This window comes from Bos indicus, chromosome 19, assembly GCF_029378745.1.
Source record: "Bos indicus isolate NIAB-ARS_2022 breed Sahiwal x Tharparkar chromosome 19, NIAB-ARS_B.indTharparkar_mat_pri_1.0, whole genome shotgun sequence".
NCBI classification, from domain to species: Eukaryota; Metazoa; Chordata; class Mammalia; order Artiodactyla; family Bovidae; genus Bos; species Bos indicus.
In genome coordinates, this window is record NC_091778.1 from 14,833,813 (window position 1) to 14,850,899 (window position 17,087).

At 41.3% G+C, this 17,087-nt stretch overlaps 1 protein-coding gene across 7 annotated transcripts in view; it reads right to left on the minus strand.

Annotated features, from left to right (window-relative positions):
• The window catches only part of ACACA (acetyl-CoA carboxylase alpha), a 286,531-nt gene that overhangs the window by 118,102 nt on the left and 151,342 nt on the right, over positions 1-17,087 (minus strand). For all 7 annotated transcript variants that reach the window (XM_070772628.1, XM_070772626.1, XM_070772625.1 and 4 more), the window contains 4 exons: positions 14,267-14,380; positions 12,950-13,063; positions 11,825-11,914; positions 9,862-9,980 (listed from right to left, as the gene is read on the minus strand). In XM_070772628.1, the coding sequence (XP_070628729.1) occupies positions 9,862-9,980; positions 11,825-11,914; positions 12,950-13,063; positions 14,267-14,380 (437 nt within the window). The remainder of the gene's footprint in view (positions 1-9,861; positions 9,981-11,824; positions 11,915-12,949; positions 13,064-14,266; positions 14,381-17,087) is intronic.

Here is a 17,087-nt window from a genome sequence, read left to right on the forward strand (position 1 = left end):
CTGTGAAGCAAGTCTCTTGCATTCTCTTTGGTCTTTACCACCAATGCTTTTCTCCCCCTTTAATTTGACATCAGTCATTTCCTCAACTGAAACAAACAAACAAATCAAAAAACCCCAAATAAAAGCCCTTATTTTCAATGGTAAAAGGGAAAAGTTACACTCACCACCTACAATTTAGGAGTCCTGTAAGGGGGTTGATTGGTTGATATTTTAACCTTCTAACACTCTTTTATCAGCATTTAATCATTGTTGGGGTTTTCTGGCACACAGAGGACTTAATGGGCAGAACAGAGTGGGTGGTGCTGATGATATGTGGGAAGGAGGAGAGAGGGAGGAAAATGATGCACTTTCCACGGCAGTGAAAGGAGCAGAATAGACTGAGCTGGCCATATAAATAAAGAGCGGTGACATATCACTGCACACAAACTGTATACCTCGCGTGATTTGTGAGTAGCAATGCTCTTTGCATCAAACCTGTATCACAGAGTGGATTCCTAAGGCAGCAAGAGCAACCTCTGAGTGCAAAAACCTGCACCTTTGCTCTTTGGATTCTTTCAGTCTCTCTTTGGGGGAATGGGTTTCATTTTACAAGAGGTCCTTCGTTATCATGCACTTGGTCCTCATCAGCAAACAACAAGCACTCGTGGGTTCTAGAGCAGAAGCAGAAAACTAATAGGAAATGCTAATGAGAATATAGGAAAGTCTTCCTTTTAAGATATAAAGGATTCTCAAGAAAAAGGCCACCTGCACAGGCTCTAAACAATAAACTTCAGTGCAGAGAGAAGGACCCTACAAACAAAGCATCTCAGGGTCCTTTGCATCCAGAGTTAGGGGATTCAGAAACCAGGGTAATCTCTCTCAACTGTTAACCAATTTCTTACACTAATAAAATGGTCTCACTGCTTCTGTGGCTCCACTCGAATCCCTTAGGGAGTCCTTCCCAGGATGAGGGCCAAGTTTTCAGCAGAAAAGCGCCTGAATTGAAAAGAACGCCACCAACAAAAAGACAGCCCTTCTCTATCAGCAATCCGTTAGCTCGCACAGGGAGCCCCCTGCTGCTTTGTTATAGAATCAGGCACCACCTACACAGTATGGGGTAAGAACAAAACTCCCGACATGTCCAGTCTATAAAGGACTGGCCTCAGATCGATCATGTAGGAGGTAAGTTTAGAGTCAGTTTATCCCCTTTGGTAGAATAAGAATCTGTGGGGCTGTTGGGGAGATAAGCAGGGAAGGTTAAACTCTCTACTACAAAGTAAATACTTAGCTGTGTCCATAACAATCATTTATACATTTTGTTACTCTATATAGGGGCTATTTGATCAATTTAAGAAAATGACCTATGTGGCACACTGCATACCACTGTGATATACCAGAAAGCTCGATCAGTGGTCTGCACATAAATCAACAACCAACATGGAGATCGTATATAAGTCAAATATTCCATTTATATAGCTGAAAATAAAATAAAATCTGCCACATTTCACTGCATACTCATCATGCAAAAATAAATTGCTCAATCTCTGACACGGCAATCAATTGCATTCTCAAATACGAAAAAAAAAGAATATAAATTCATTTGTAAGATATTTGCTGTTTAGGTCTTCAGAGAACTTAAGATGACGAATCTTCATTCACTATGTTGTGAAAAATATTAGAATCATTTTCCTTCCAGGAGATTAGCTCCATTTTACAGATGTGGTAACTGAGAAATCAAAGGGGATGTTTTCCAAGGTCACTGCTAAATAAAGTGTCATCAACCAGAATCCAGACCTGGCATTTTCTCACCTCAGCTCCAGAGGCTAGCATTCCACATCGATATAGACTAAATTTAAAGGAGGACAAGAGAAATCCTTTGAATGCTGAGATCCTCAGCATTAGGTCACCTCTGATTTTATTGATCTGCCTGCCTAGGATGGCTGGAGAGCCTGCTTCAATATGAATGCAAAGTCAGAGTTGCTGCCGGCTGGCTGAATCCTCTTTATTTAAGGAACACTGACTTCTCTGGCAGTCACAAGTTCTTGGAGCCTTTTACCATCCCTTCCAGCTGAATTTCATTTTGCTGAATTCGAGCTGGCCCTACATAAATCTAGTATCATATAAAAATGTTACTGATTCTTCTGCCTTCTAACTTGTAGGGGAAAAAAGGGAGACCCTATAGGAAAATGACTGGGGATGCATGCAAACAAGCAGTGGTTATATCAAGCTGTGACTCAGAGCCAGGATAAGGAAAATCTTTTGAAATCAGGCAGCAAAGCAGAATCAGAAGAGGTCGGCTGAATAACCTACTAGTGGTTGCTAACAGCAGTACCATCGGAGAAAGAGCAATTTGACTGGCTGTGACCAGTGGTGGTCTCCTTGCGTGACTATGTTTCTGCAGAAGAGTCTGAATCAGGAGCTGTAAAACACATCTGAACCATGTATTTCTGTTGGTGTCTCCCTGACCACCTCCTTGCTGTTCAGATGCCCCAATTCCATGGCAGAGCTTTCATTTACAGTAAAATGAACACTGCTTCATTCATCTGCAGCCTCCTTCCAAGCCCCTTCTTTGCCCCATGGGAAGGTTCTGCTCTTTCTGAAACGAGTCTGCCAACAGAGCTACAACACATTACTATTGCCTGCTGTATAATTAGCTACAAATCCACAGCACAAAACTACAGGGATTTACAGGTGCCCAGGATTCCACTTTTCCTTCCCCCTGGAATCAGCTAGTCCTCCTTGACAAGAAGGGACCTTGGGCTACCTTAATGATATATTGAGAGTTTTAAACTCGACTCTCCAAGCTTATGAGTCTAGAGTGCCAAAATAATGCAGCAGAGACCAGAAGCTGAGCCACTGATACCAGAAAGCACGATGGTAAGCACTTAAACCTGGTGAGAATCTTCCCTTCTGCCAGATGCTTGCATCTTATCAGCAGACTCCCTTGAATGAAGGAAGCAAGAGCTGTAGGGGTTTTATTTATTTATAGCTCATTCTGGCCTGCCAACTACGACCAAGCGCTCCCACTACTAAAAAATGCTACAAATTGGACGGCTTCTGAGTCTCTGAGTACAAGCCAAAGAAGGGTTCTAATCTCTGGGTGTCAAAGATTACCAGGATTCTCAAGAATGGCAATGGGTCACTGATGAGTCCCATAGTAGGGGCCTCTGATTTCTAAACTTCCTCATAACCTCCTTCATGAAAAGAAGGTCCAGAGGCCACCCACCTACAGTGAAACTGAAGGTATCAAGAGCCTACATACAGTTGTGACCGAAATGTGCTATTAGGAGAGAACACAGCCGATCTCTTCTGGATGTGAGACGAGAAGTGGAAAGTGTTTGAATGAAAACATTCTATCACAGGGGGCCAAGTTCACAAGGAGCAAATAGCAGAGAAAGTGCAGTGCAACTCAAGTTAACTTAAAACATGGATTTCCGTCTAAGAAATTGGTCCTCACCCATTATGTTTGTATAGAAATACACAACAAATTGTATTTCCATCTTCTGATTCAACTGTGATGCTTCTTATCTGAATCACAGATGAAAAGTTTTAAAAAACGAACTGTGTTCACTAATAGGTATTACTTATGAAAATCATTTGGAGTTTTAAATTTCATACTCTCAGACTGTCATAATATGCACAGCCATATGCATAGCTATAGATTTTATGGCATAATATACTTTACATATGTTTGCATAAATATAGTTATATTTTAGAAGATGAAATACACAGGCTGCCTAAAGAGCCTATTTGTTTCCAGATTATTCTGAGTTGCTTAATACGTCCAAAGCTAAGTAAAATTGTGAATGTCAAACGATTCGATGAATCATCAAAAATACATTTAGGATGAGGCTTTAGTGTAACAAGCTTTTCTATCACCAGCACAAGAGAATGATAGAACTATGGATTCAGAATAAGAAAAAATACACACATACACACACACCTATGAGTCTAAATTCTGGGCCTCCCTGGAAATAGACAGAGAAAAGGGAATACTGAATGATAGCAGTTTGAGTTCTAGGATTAATCCATGCAAAATACTGGTTGAACTCAATGAAGAGCTGGCCTGATGAAATCTTAGACAAAAGAATTAAGCCCTAAAAGTCTGCGTGATAATAAAATGTTCTCTCAGTGTGGATCAGCTATCATGACTACGCCTGCACCAAGAAAATGACTAAAAGAAATCCACTCATTTCTCTCTGAAAGACTACAAATTACCTTAAAAAAAAAAAAAGATCCAAAATCTCCTCCCCTCAGAAAAAAAAAAATTCACATACAATAAGACATAGTCCTTACTTGCTAAGAAGATAAAGAGGGAAGAAAACACACACATTTCTTATATATGTAGGTGTTCCATATACACTGGTTTCCTATTATGCTTAAGTCAGGAATTTAAGAAGGGAATTTAACAAGAATAGGGTATGTCTAGCCAGGAGTTTCCCTCGGTAAAGGGAAACTGGATAATACCTGGATACTGGTGAGTAAGACCTGAGCATGCTAAATAAGTTCCAACTACAGTTCCCCGCACCCGCCCCCCCCAAATTGGAACTCTTGCATGGAAGAGCAAGAAGAAGATAATATACCTTAGTGAAGCCTACCTAGCAAGAAGGATGATAAGAAAGGTCACAGAAATAAGAAATGGTTATTTCTTTTAAATGACTGTTTAGTCATGTGATGCCTTTCCTAACACTGAGAAGTGTATTAGAAAAAAAAAAACACAGTCAAATTATACTGAAACACACAGTAATTAAACGTCAAACAAGTTCCAGTCCGGCAAAATGAATAAGCCAGAGAGTTATGCTGTGCGATATTGTACCTAAAGTCAGTAATATACTATATACTTAAAAATTTAAGAGGGTAGATCTCATGTTAAATGTTCTTTCCACAATAAAAATTTTTAAAAATTTTAATATTAAAAAACGTCAAGCAATACAAAGTATCTCAATAAATCTAAATAAAAAGGCACCAAACATGTCCGCCACATGCTAATTGCCCAAGTGTGCTAAAATAAAAAGAGGGGGGTGTCTTCTCTCTTCTCAGAGGCTGCTCCACTTATCTGCCATGGCAGCTGCTTGTGTTTTGCCTACTTCTCTAAATAATCAAAACATGTACAAATGGGACATGGCCTTCAATCCAAGTGGCCTCTAGGGCATTTTCCTGAAAAAATACCCTGCTGTTGTCAGTCTGCAGACAGAGAGCCATGTTTCATCCAAACCCACAGAGGCTAAATCGCTAGTCAAAAACAAACTACAGGAATGGAATTCCACAAGATGACCCCATACACAACAAGAGACTGTAGTCTTGCTTTGAAAATACAGCGGAGAAAGATACTCTCAGGACTTGCTGGATAGGTCTGGTCTACTTCGAAGGAATGCCTGGCTAGGAATGGGAAGACCAAGTATCAGGAAAGAAAATGCAAAAAACTGGTTAAAGAATGTATGTAATTTTTTCCCTAAGAATTTTTGGTTTGTTAAGAGTACTGGAGTGGGTTGCCATTTTCTTCTCCAGGGAATCTGCCCGACCCAGGGATCAAACCCAGGTCACCCATATTATAGACAGACGCTTTACCATCTGAGCCACCAGGAAAATCATTTAGAATTAGATATGTAAAATGTGTATATTCATATGCCTGTTCTATGTTCTCACTGAATAATTTTTAAAACATGCATAAAATACTGTAGTATATCTATAGTGTCAGAAGTGAATGCTTCCTGTAACCATTTACAAAATAAGCAACATAAAAGTTTATTAAAAAAAAAAAATTCTTCTAGGGGCACTACCACTAAGATAAAACAGAGCACTCAGTGTGATTGCCCTAATTAATTCTTGATCAGTTGAGTTGACTATGTGGCTAGGAAGTGCTGGAAATATGGCTAGTCTGTACTGAGATGCTGGAAGCAGAGAATACACTCTAAATTCCAAAAAGTTAGTAAGAAGAATGGAAAATATCTGGTTAATAACTTTTTATTACATATTAATATAAAACTTTGGATACAATGGGTTAAATAAAATGTTAAAGTAATTTTATCTGAGCATTTCCTGGCAGGCCAGTGGTTAGAACTCCGCTCTCTCACTGCCAAAGGCCCAGGTTCAATCCCTGGTAGGGAAACCAAGATCCCACAAGCCATGCAGTGCGGTGCAACAACAACAACAACAACAACAACAACAAATTATTATTTTATCTGTTTCTTATTAGATATGCCCGTAGAAAATTTTAAATTATATATATGGCTTGCAATATATGTCCAATATATTTCTATTGGACAGTGCTGGTCTAGTGGTGAAAGTGAAAGTTAAAGTTGCTCAGTTGTGTCTGACTCTTTGCAACCCCATGCATGGACTACACAGTCCATGGAATTCTCCAGGCCAGAATACTGGAGTGGGTAGCCGTTCCCTTCTCCAGGGGATCTTCCCAACCCAGGGATCAAACCCAGGTCTCCCGCATGGCAGGCGGTTTCTTTACTAGCTGAGCCACCAGGGAAAGTCTGGTAGTACTGATTCCCAACTGCAGATGTTCAACAGAATTATCAGAGAAGCTTTTTCAAAAAAGTGATACCCTGGACTCTGGTTTGAAATAAATCAGAATCTTGAGAGCCAGGAACCCAGTAGGTTTATTTTTTAAAATACTTAGCAGCTAATTCTGAGAATCACTAATCTAGAGGTTAGTGGACATAATCGTGTCCTTGAGTTTTATTGAACTTAGAGTGGAATGAACACTGGTAGACAAGTCTCCTGTAAGTGACTTCTGTAGAATTAGAAACAATAATCTTTATTGACTGCTGTTGACAACAAGAATAGAAAACAACAAAAGTCCTGAGGTTAGGAAAAAAGTTGGAACTTGGCTCAAAAATAGCTAAAACGAAGATACTCAAGAATTCTTTTGTAAGGGTGGTAGGTCTATGAAATAATAAAGAACTTGGCTTTTGTCTAAATCCTTGGAATTTCTCAAGTAATAGAAGTGCCTTCATTATTCATGAGCTCCTTGGATCACACCTGAGTTTATGTTAAGAGATGAGATAACTCAGGACAGGGTCTGCTCACTAGAAAAACCAACCATGTGACTAGAGGGTCAGCTGGACCTCTGGGGAGGGGACAGGAGCTGGAGGGTGAGTTTAATCAAGTGGCCAATGATTCAATCAATGGTGCCATCGTAATGAAATCCTGATAGAAACACTGAACCCTGAAGTTCAATGGAACTTCTTGGTTGGTGAACAGATTGATACGCTGGGAGGACTAGGTACCTGGATTGTACAGGGAAAGAAGGGGAAAACTCTTTTAGGACCCACCCAGACCTCACTCTATGTATCTCTTCATTGAGTTGGTCCGGATCTGTATCTTTTATAGTAAAACTGTGCTTATACATACAGTACTTTGCTGAGTTCTGTAAGTTGTTCTAGTGAATTACTGAACTCAAAGGGGTCACGGGTACCCCCCAAATTTACAGCCAGTTGGTCAGAAGTGTGGGCAGCCGAGGAAACCCACTTGTGGCCACATTCTGAAGTAGGGGCAGTTTTGTGAAGATCTGAGCCCTTAACATGTGGCATCTAACGCCAGGTGGTAAATGTCAGAACTGAATGGCAGTATACCAACTGATGTCAGGATAAAGTCATAACTGCAAATTGTTAACAGAAACATTTGTAAGAAAATGTAAGATCTTACAAAACTAAATTCAAGCAAATTTGTAATAAGTGAATAAACTATGTTCTTAAAATTGAATACAGTTTTCTGTAATTAAAAGCTGATAATTCATTTTATGGGCTTCCCTGGTGGCTCAGTGGTAAAGAATCCCATCTGGCAATGCAGGAAACACAGGTTCAATCCCTGGGATGGGAATATGCCCTGGAGAAGTAAATGGCCACCCACTCCAGTATTCTTGCCTGGGAAATCCCACAGACAGAGGAGCCCGGTGGGCTATAGTCCATGGGGTCACAAAAGGGTCAGACACAACTTAGCCACTAAACAACAGTAAATTTTATATTACTAAACTAACAAAAGGACTTTAGATCTAAAACAGCATTAAAACAATTCGGGCATTTTCTCTGGTTTTCACAAAGATTATTTTATCTTTCCTTCTATTTTTTTAAGTCTTTATTGAAGCAGTTACAATACTGCTTCTGTTGTTTAAGTTTATAATTCTGAATACACACAACCAAGGAAGACTTTAGAAAGCCAGCAAGACTACATCGAGATTCGGTTCAGGTCTCCAGAAGAATGTGTGCCCCTTGGATGTTGGGAGGGACAGGTATACAAGTCTTGAAACCATATCAAGAATCATCATACCAGAGTCACACCCCTGAGAAGGAAAGGTGAATAAGATTTCTTAACAGTTCAGAGGCATTCCTCTCAATTTTCCAACTGACTTTCCCTCACCAAACTGGACACAGATCCTCAAATAAAGAAAGTAGGACAGGGAGAGCAATTCAGAGAGACAAGGGGAGCAATGAGGAGGGAAGGAGATCAGAAGCAGCACTGCAGCCAGACTACAAATCACTGCCCAAAGCAGGAAGAAAAAAGCCAATGTCCTGAGAATTACAAAGGGTGGGAAGTATAGCGTGTAGTTCTCCACAATTATTCAAGGAAGGCAGGAGAAGAAAGAAGCCCGAGTGCTGAGCCCATGTGTGCCATGAGCACCTTGCCCGCTCACTGAAGGACAGCCATTCGTTTCTGGAAAATGAGATTCTGAAATCCATGGAGGCGAAAATGTACCGAGAGATGCTTGCTAAATCAAGGATATATGCTTTTCTCTGCCAGCCATAAGGTATTTTCGAGGGAGAGGAGTGAAGGGACCTTCTGAGACAAAGAAGACAAGTACTTTTTTCTGAAGACGCTGCTGCTCGGCTGCTGACCTCTGCTGGATCAACACTGGCATTCAGTGGCCGCAAGTCTCCGTGCACACCTCTTTGTCTCTAGGAAGAGCTGCTATTGCTTTGGGTGAAGTGGCAATTCAGAACAGAACCATTTCTGTTGTCGGTAACTAAGGATCCCCAAAGACACGGTACTTTGTAATACAGACTGAAGAACCAAAGGCCATAAAGAAGAAATGGAGGGGATGCAGCTTAAGATTGGCTGTGGTTATTTATATTTCCTGTGGTATTACTGAGGAGAATGAAAATACGGAAGGGAGATGACTAGAGGTGGGGATGAAATTCCTAGGTTTTTCACTGCCTGGGAATACTTGAAAAAGAAATGAGATTATTAGAGAAAGTATTTCCATCTTAAAGCCAAAGCAATATTTTGGTATTATTGTTGGAACTGGAAACAAATTTCCGTATGCACATTTTTTTTAAGGGAGTAAGAAGGTAAAATTAATGGAATTAACACGGCTTATATGAGTAATTTACTTGAATTTAAGTTTGCTTTCTGAAGTGTGATTTTTAAAAACTGAATTTCAACTGCTAAATTTACATGTGTGCTTTTGGAGAGATCATGAAACTGGTTCAGGTTCAACCCACAGCAAACATAAAGGCGAAAAAGGCATTCCACCCAAAATATTTTTACATCCTGTTGACTTAAACTGCTACAAATGTGATTTTCTGGCAAAACTCCAGAAAGTGAAATGCCAGTAAATTCTAACTTAAAAAAAGAAAGAACTATGCCTCCTCCATGACAGAACACAAGTAAAAATGAATGGACTCATCTTAACCTTGTATCTAAATTAGACCATACTGTCACTCTCCAGGTCAAAGATTAAAAAGTAAAAAAAAAAGAAATAGCTGCCAAGAGGCTCTTCTCTCATGGTTTAAATGTATTCATTGTCTGCTCTACATTTCTAGCTAAAAAAATAACCGTACAGAACGGTCACACACATTACCCCTCCCCCACCCCCAAACTCTCTGGATAGAGCTCTGGTTGGCTCCGGTGCACGCACCAGCTCAGACTCACCTATTTGGATGCGATGTGGGCAGCATGAACTGGAATTCCACCACGCAGGTGTTGTCCTTCAGCTGCCGGTGTTGTACGCTATTAAGTTCATAGGCGATATAAGCCCTTCGAACATACACCTGGTTAAAAAATAATCCTCAGTAAATACACTTGAAAAACAGAAACTCAGAGGTGGTTAGCCCAGGGAAAAGACAGTCCTGAAAAGAGATGTATGGTGCAGAAGATGTCTATGCTGACAGAAGTCCCAGTGCCGAACACATACATACATACTTTGCTGTAATTAATACGGCTGGAGTCTTACAACTATACCCATGACTATAAATGGAAAGGAAACCAGCCTGCCTCTGCTGGACACCTCTAGGTGTGCTGAAAGCCCTTTACACTGATCTAAACTCGAGAGAAACTTTGATCATTAGCAGAAGAGCATACAGAACCATGACTATTAATTCATTACACATGATGATGTCAACAGAAGATAAAATCAAGGACTTCTCTGATGGTCTAGAGATTAAGAATCTGCTTTCTAATGCAGGGGACACGGGTTCGATCCCTGGTCCAGGAAGATCCCACGTGCCCCCAGTGCAACGGACCCCATGTGCCACAAGTACTGAATCCACGTCCTCTGGAGCCTGCACGCTGCACCTAGAGAGATCAAGCACCACAACGAAGATCCCACGTGCCACAGTGAGGACCCGATGCAGCCAAATAAATAATTTTTTTGTAAAAAGAAGATGAAAGCAAACAGGGAGAAAAATAAGAGGTGCTGATTGTGGGCCACCTGAGGCGTGAAGATACAAAACAGAAACAACCGAGGTACAGTCTCACTCATTCACTATCTTGTATCTTTCTTCTGTTTTCCCACTGGTCCAAATCAATTTTACATTGCTCATATCGCCCAAATCCTCGGCAAAATCTGAAGGCATAATTTGACATATAATATCTCAAATACACTAACTTGACTCAAAGAAACAGCAACAGGCTGTTTCTCAGGAAAACCTGTCAGTTCAACCTCATGAACTTCACAGCCAATTTGCCATGCACACACGATGGAACATGGAATCCTATCATCATGTGAGGTATACACGGAGACTTTGCATTAAATAGCATAAAAGCACTGTAGAACACTTAGATGTTTTCCAATTTTGGTATTTACTGAGTAGGATTCATGACAGTCTCCCCACAGAATACAAATAAAAAGTAACCCAAAGGAGCACGCAGAAGACTGTAGCGGTGTCACATCACATAAAAATCATCTAAGACACTCCTTTTCCTCACCTCCAAAACACACCTCCTTGGCAAACTTTACAGCAGTATTTGGAGCCTGCTATTTTTGTGCTTAATGAGACAGTATGCTAGAGCGGACACAGCAAAGTCTGTGAGTCAGAATGAGCTGGGTTCAAATGCAAACTCTTCCACTTACTATCCATGTGAATACAGACAAGTCACTTAACCTCTCAGTCTTACTTTCTTCTACTTCATGAAGTATTTGGAGGATTTAATGAGAAAAATAAAGCACCTAAAGCACAGTTCATTAAACTTTCCTTCTCACGCTGAAATAGTTCATAAGTTCATAAGAACTGCTTGACAATTCAGAATATGACTAGAATCCATTCTACTTGGCCCAAATCACAAAATGGTACTGTTCTGATCAGCCACATATTTTTTTCACTTACTGTGTTACAGGGCATCCTCATCACTATGAAATGGAAGGATTCAAGTACTTGGAAAGTAGAATTGAAAAATGCTGGTAGCTGTGACTGGAACCCAGAAACTGGTGATTAGTTGAGTTGGCACACTTGAATAAAAGTAAGACCAAAGTCCAGCATTTGTTTCAGAGGAAAAAACTCTACTCTGGAGAACCAACATTAAGACCAAAGAAGGACTGATAACAATAGCCAAGCAGGCAAAAGGAGTCGGCCAGAAGCTGAGAAAAAGGTGACGTCATGTTACTATGAGAACCCACCTCCAGAGCTGCCATCCTCACGACCTGGTTGCTGTGATAGAAGAAGTTTGGTAGGACGTCAAAAATCGACGTTTCGGACAAGATGAGTTTCTGGAAGGTACAAAGACAAGCTTCAACCATTACATCCATAAGAGAACAATTCCAATGGACAATATTTAGCATTAGAAGCATTAGTGAAACTTTAAGCATTTTGTCTGCAAACTTATAAACTTATCTTCTCTTTGCATGAACTTACCTTCTCTCTGCCTTGGCTTCCTCAGATACAAAATGGAGAAAATAATAATACCTATCCTCAAGGGCTGTCGTGGGTGTTAGACAGTACATGTAAAATTCTTAGACATGCATTAACAGTGCATTAATTTTAATGCTATTAAATGTTTATGGCTATTATTATCCTTTCTGACATATAGCCGAACTTAACGTTAAATATATTGTCTCAGTACAATATATGGTAAACCATAGATTTGAACTCTCTATTTCAACCATGAACCAAATAAACAAAAATATCCTTCCCCCCACTCTGTCCCCACTTCCTTAGTTTCCCCAGAAAGAAATCTAAGAGAAAGCTGGAAGATTCCCTTGGCTAGGTATGATAATATTATCATTATTTCCAAGTAGAAAAATACAAAGTCATTCCTGACAAAATGATGTTTAAAAAACAACAGTCAAGGTTCTTTGAATTAGCAGTAAAATTAGCCAATATTATTTTATACAATGGCTCTGTACAAAGCTTAACAGTAAGTATTAAAATAAAACTACATGATTATTTAAGTAGCTTTTCCCTGTTTAACCTATTTATACCTCGGATTCAAATATCAGAAATCAACCAGTACTACCACTTCATTGTGTCCTAGAACACTTTCTAGATACAAGCACAAGAGGTGAAGACCTCAACAGGACACGTCCATCAAGGCCAGCCTATGCAACTTTTAAGCTAAGCCACAATTCTAACAGCATTTTTATGGGGAGGAAAAAAAGTACAAATCGTCTTATAAAGTCGAGGGATGAAACTTTATTACACAGAAAATCATAATTGACTGAAACTGATTACTTAATTAAACTATGCTTGGGAATAAAGGGGACAGCAGTGCAGAGGGGTAGAAATGGGCTGTTTTGCATGAATACCTGCAGGTTCTCGATGCAGAACTGATGTCCATACATGTCAATGGCGGATAGGAAGATAGACTCGACTTGGTTGTGGCGAAGCTCATAGGATGGCAAATGGGAAGCAATAAGAACCTAGAGTGAGAGCAAAGTGAGAGGTGTTAAGTTCCTGAGGGAGTGATTATTCTAGGCTCCCATTAGGCAGCTCTGATACAAAAGCAATAAATATAAATCTGGATGTGCAGGCATCAAAGATAAAACAGAGACCAAGTACCACAACTTGTGGGTCCTGTAACAGAAAGCCAGGGCCACCAAGTACTGTGTCTCAGCTGACTCCTGCCATGATTTGTGTGGTGAGCGATCTCCAGTGGGGGGCCGGGGAGGGAAGGGAGAGCAAACCACCACCATCAAGCTCCATCAGTGCAGCTGGTCTACCCCTGTGAAGCCGCTGGTGCTGGGGACTACATGACTAGCTGGTAATTGGGAATCAGGTCTGGCAGGGAGCAGCTGTGGGGAAGGTGGATGCTGCAGAGCTAGCCTCTTGTAACTCTAAAGGGGAAAGACAGACTAGGAAAAGCTGCTCCGACAGCCCCAGGTACTCGGTAGAGGAGAGGGCGTCAGAATGTGACACCCATGCGTGTGAGGGGCAGAGAGAAAGAAAGCAGTGTCGCAGACAAAGAGGGACATGGTGGGACCTGAATACCCTCAGCAGGTCGCTCAGAGGTTCAATAACTTTGAGTAATTCAGTGACATGGATACAATTGTAGAGAAAGCAGAAGGTCACTGAACAGCTTCAAATGCAGCTTCCTTGTCGATGCCTGCGCACTGGAACACAAAACACAAAGGGAGTGCCAAACCCTGGCTTCCCTGCTGAAGCCTTCTGGAGTGGAAATGCAGACCACAGGGTGAAAGTAACTGCACTGCTCTGGGGTTGCGCTGACCGCCAGCACCGAAGACTCATTTCATCATCTTTTGCTCTCCACACTTGATGTTTTGCTGGACACTTAGAAGTTTCACCTGCTTCTAAGCCCCCTTTGTTAAGTAAGAAATATCAAACCTATTGTCTTCCTTCAGGTTCCTTTCCTCCACCTGACTTAACAGGGAATGGTAACAGGACTTTCTGATGGGGGCGGGCTCCTATTTTAAAGAAATTTGAGGTTAATCTTTTCCATTCTCTTTAAAAAAACATACAACACATGAGAACATTTGCTCTGAAGGCAATGAGACATATGTGAGAAATTGCATGACCTTTGGAAGGTGCTGGGGAAGAGCTCATGGAACCGACTGTCCAACCTGTGAAGACCATTCCTCACTCCGGATAACCAACTCAGTCCTTACCTGGCGTGCTCGGAGCGCCACCTTCGCGTTGGTGGTCTTGCTGAGTTGAGTTAGCTCCGTGAGGATATTCAGCAGCTCATCAGTGAGGGTGGGGTCCCGGCCACACAGCTGATCCTAATTGTTAATGCGACAAAGAACATGCATATTCATGTTAAAAACAACTAAACCCAGAACTCTGCTCAATGCTATGTGGCAGCCTGGATGGGAGAGGGGTTTGGGGGAGAATGGATCCTTGTATATGTGTGGCCGAGTCCCTTCCCTGTTCACCTGAAATTATCACAACATTGTTAAATTGGCTGTTCTGCTGCTGCTAAGTCGCTTCAGCTGTGTTTGACTCTTTGCAACCCTCATGGACTACAGCCCACCAGGCTCCTCTGTCCATGGGATTCTCCAGGCAAGGATACTGTAATGGGTTGCCATTCCCTCCTCCAGGGGATCTTCTCCCTTCTCCAGGGTTCGAACCTGCGTCTCTTATGTCTCCTGTATTGGCAGATAGGTTCTTTACCTCTAGCGCCACCCGGGAAGCCCTAAATTGGCTATACCACAGTACAAAATAAGAAGCTTAAAAAAAAAAGAACTGAGGTGGTGAGAACTTTGAATTGGGACAAGGAAATAGAAACAAAGTAAAGAGAGCTGGATTCCTAAGATGCAAACATCCTGTTACCTTTATCCTAAAGAGTGCGGAAAAGAGATTCCAGAGGAAGCTGCTGCCAAGGAGAAGCCCAAGGCCCTCGGCCAATCAGGCTCAAAATTCCTAATGCATTTCTTTATGAACCAACGCTATACTTTAAACATGCAGAAGAAGTCATCAGAGACCATTAAAAAGGGACAAGGGATCCTGGGTAAAAAAAAAAATAACAGATGATGTCTCAAAGTTTTAAGAGGTTTTAAATAATATAAGGCCAGAAAGCTGTCTTGGTCCTTCTTCCACTTTTGGAAAGAAGGAAGAATAAGGCAAAAGGAACCACTCCTGGTGGTTTTCATTTCATAAACCAAATGTCCAGCATCCCAGGAGGGCACAGAACAGAAACATAAGCACAAGTTATTCATTTAGAAACACACGCTGACAATTCTATATCCCAAATCATGTATCCTCCTGCTGTACAAAGAACCATTCCATGATACCTAAACATGGTGAATCCTTAGAGGCATTAGAGGGGAAAACCAAACTCCTACTATGTGATCCATGGTGTAATTCAGGACTGGGTCCTTAGTCTCCGAAAAATTAAAAAATTTTAAGAAAAAAAAATCTCTATCATATTTGGAGAAAACATTTCTTCTCCAGTGCAATATCAGTTTATTCCCTAAATTCACCCATTATCCATGTAATTTTCATCTAAACTGAAAAAAAAACCCTGCAGATGCAGTTTTTATAAATGCCTATCATTCTTGAAATTTACAGAGTGATCAGTAACAGTAGTTCTGAATACCACATCACATAGTTCCCTCTACTTGGAGTTTGAAATAATTGTTAGTCTTTTTTTTTAATAGTCTCTCTCATCTCACTATCAAAAAGGACATGAAAGACAGCCAGACCCTAAATGGCTTCTTGTTGCTGCCTTTTAATCTTCTTGTTGCTGCCCTTTCTCGATTACTGCCTTTTTCGTAAGGAATCTCCACTTCATCTTAAACCTTCCCCATCTCAGGGGTCCTCCTTACAGTCCTTCACCACAGCAGTACAGGTGCAAGTGTGGGGCTCTGGGGCAGACACACATTTCCCCAAGCACTGTTTCTACAGTCCCTATCACCTTCCACGTCACAGGGTAAACAGTTTTGGAGTACTCAGCGTCAGAATGCTGGAAAGACAGTCTCTCAAACATTTTAAAGCAGGAAATATTTTCTGGTTCCCCAATCCATGACCAGAGGTCTGCTCCAGAGTAGTAAACCACGTGATGGTATTTACAGTTAAGGAAGTACAAGTACTGTTTTCACCCATGCCAACAAAGGTTGTCTAGTCAAAGCTATGGTTTTTCCAGTAGTCATGCATGGATGTGAGAGTTGGACTATAAAGAAAGCTGAGCACCAAAGAATTAATGCTTTTGAACTGTGGTGCTGGAGAAGACTCTTGAGAGTCCCTTGGACTGCAAGAAGATCCAACCAGTCCATCAAGGAGATCAGTCCTGGGTGTTCATTGGAGGGACTGATGCTGAAGCTGAAACTCCAATACTTTGGCCACCTGATATGAAGAACTGACTCATTGGAGAAGACCCTGAAGCTGGGAAAAATCTAAGGCAGGAGGAGAAAGGAACGATAGAGGATGAGATGGTTGGATGACATCACTGACTCAATGGACATGACTTTGAGTAAGCTCCAGGAGTTGGTGATGGACAGGGAAGCCTGGCGTGTTGCAGTCCGTGGGGTCACAAAGAGTGGGACACGACTGAGCAACTAAACTGAATTGATTCACTCATCTGAGTGGAAGAAGAAAGTGACTGTAAATTCCAGGCTTGGTTGAGCATATGGTCACAGACTGAAGGACCTGTTCTTCCTATCCCAGGGCACAAAAGAAACAGCAGGGAGAAAATATAATGAAGTCTCATCTTTTACTGAGAACTCAGGAGCAAAACAGAATTTCAAGGGAATATACAAAATCACCAGCAATTGAACCCCCCCTGGCAGCCCAATGGTTAGGACTCCACGCTTTCATTGCTGAGGGCCCAGATTTGATTCCTGGCTTCCCTGGTGGCTCAGAGGGTAAAGCAGCTGCCCACAGTGTGGGAGACCCAGGTTCGATCCCTGGGTCAGGAAGATCCTCTGGAGAAATAAATGGCAACCCACTCCAGTATTCTTGCCTGGAAAGTCCCATGAATGGAGAAGCCTG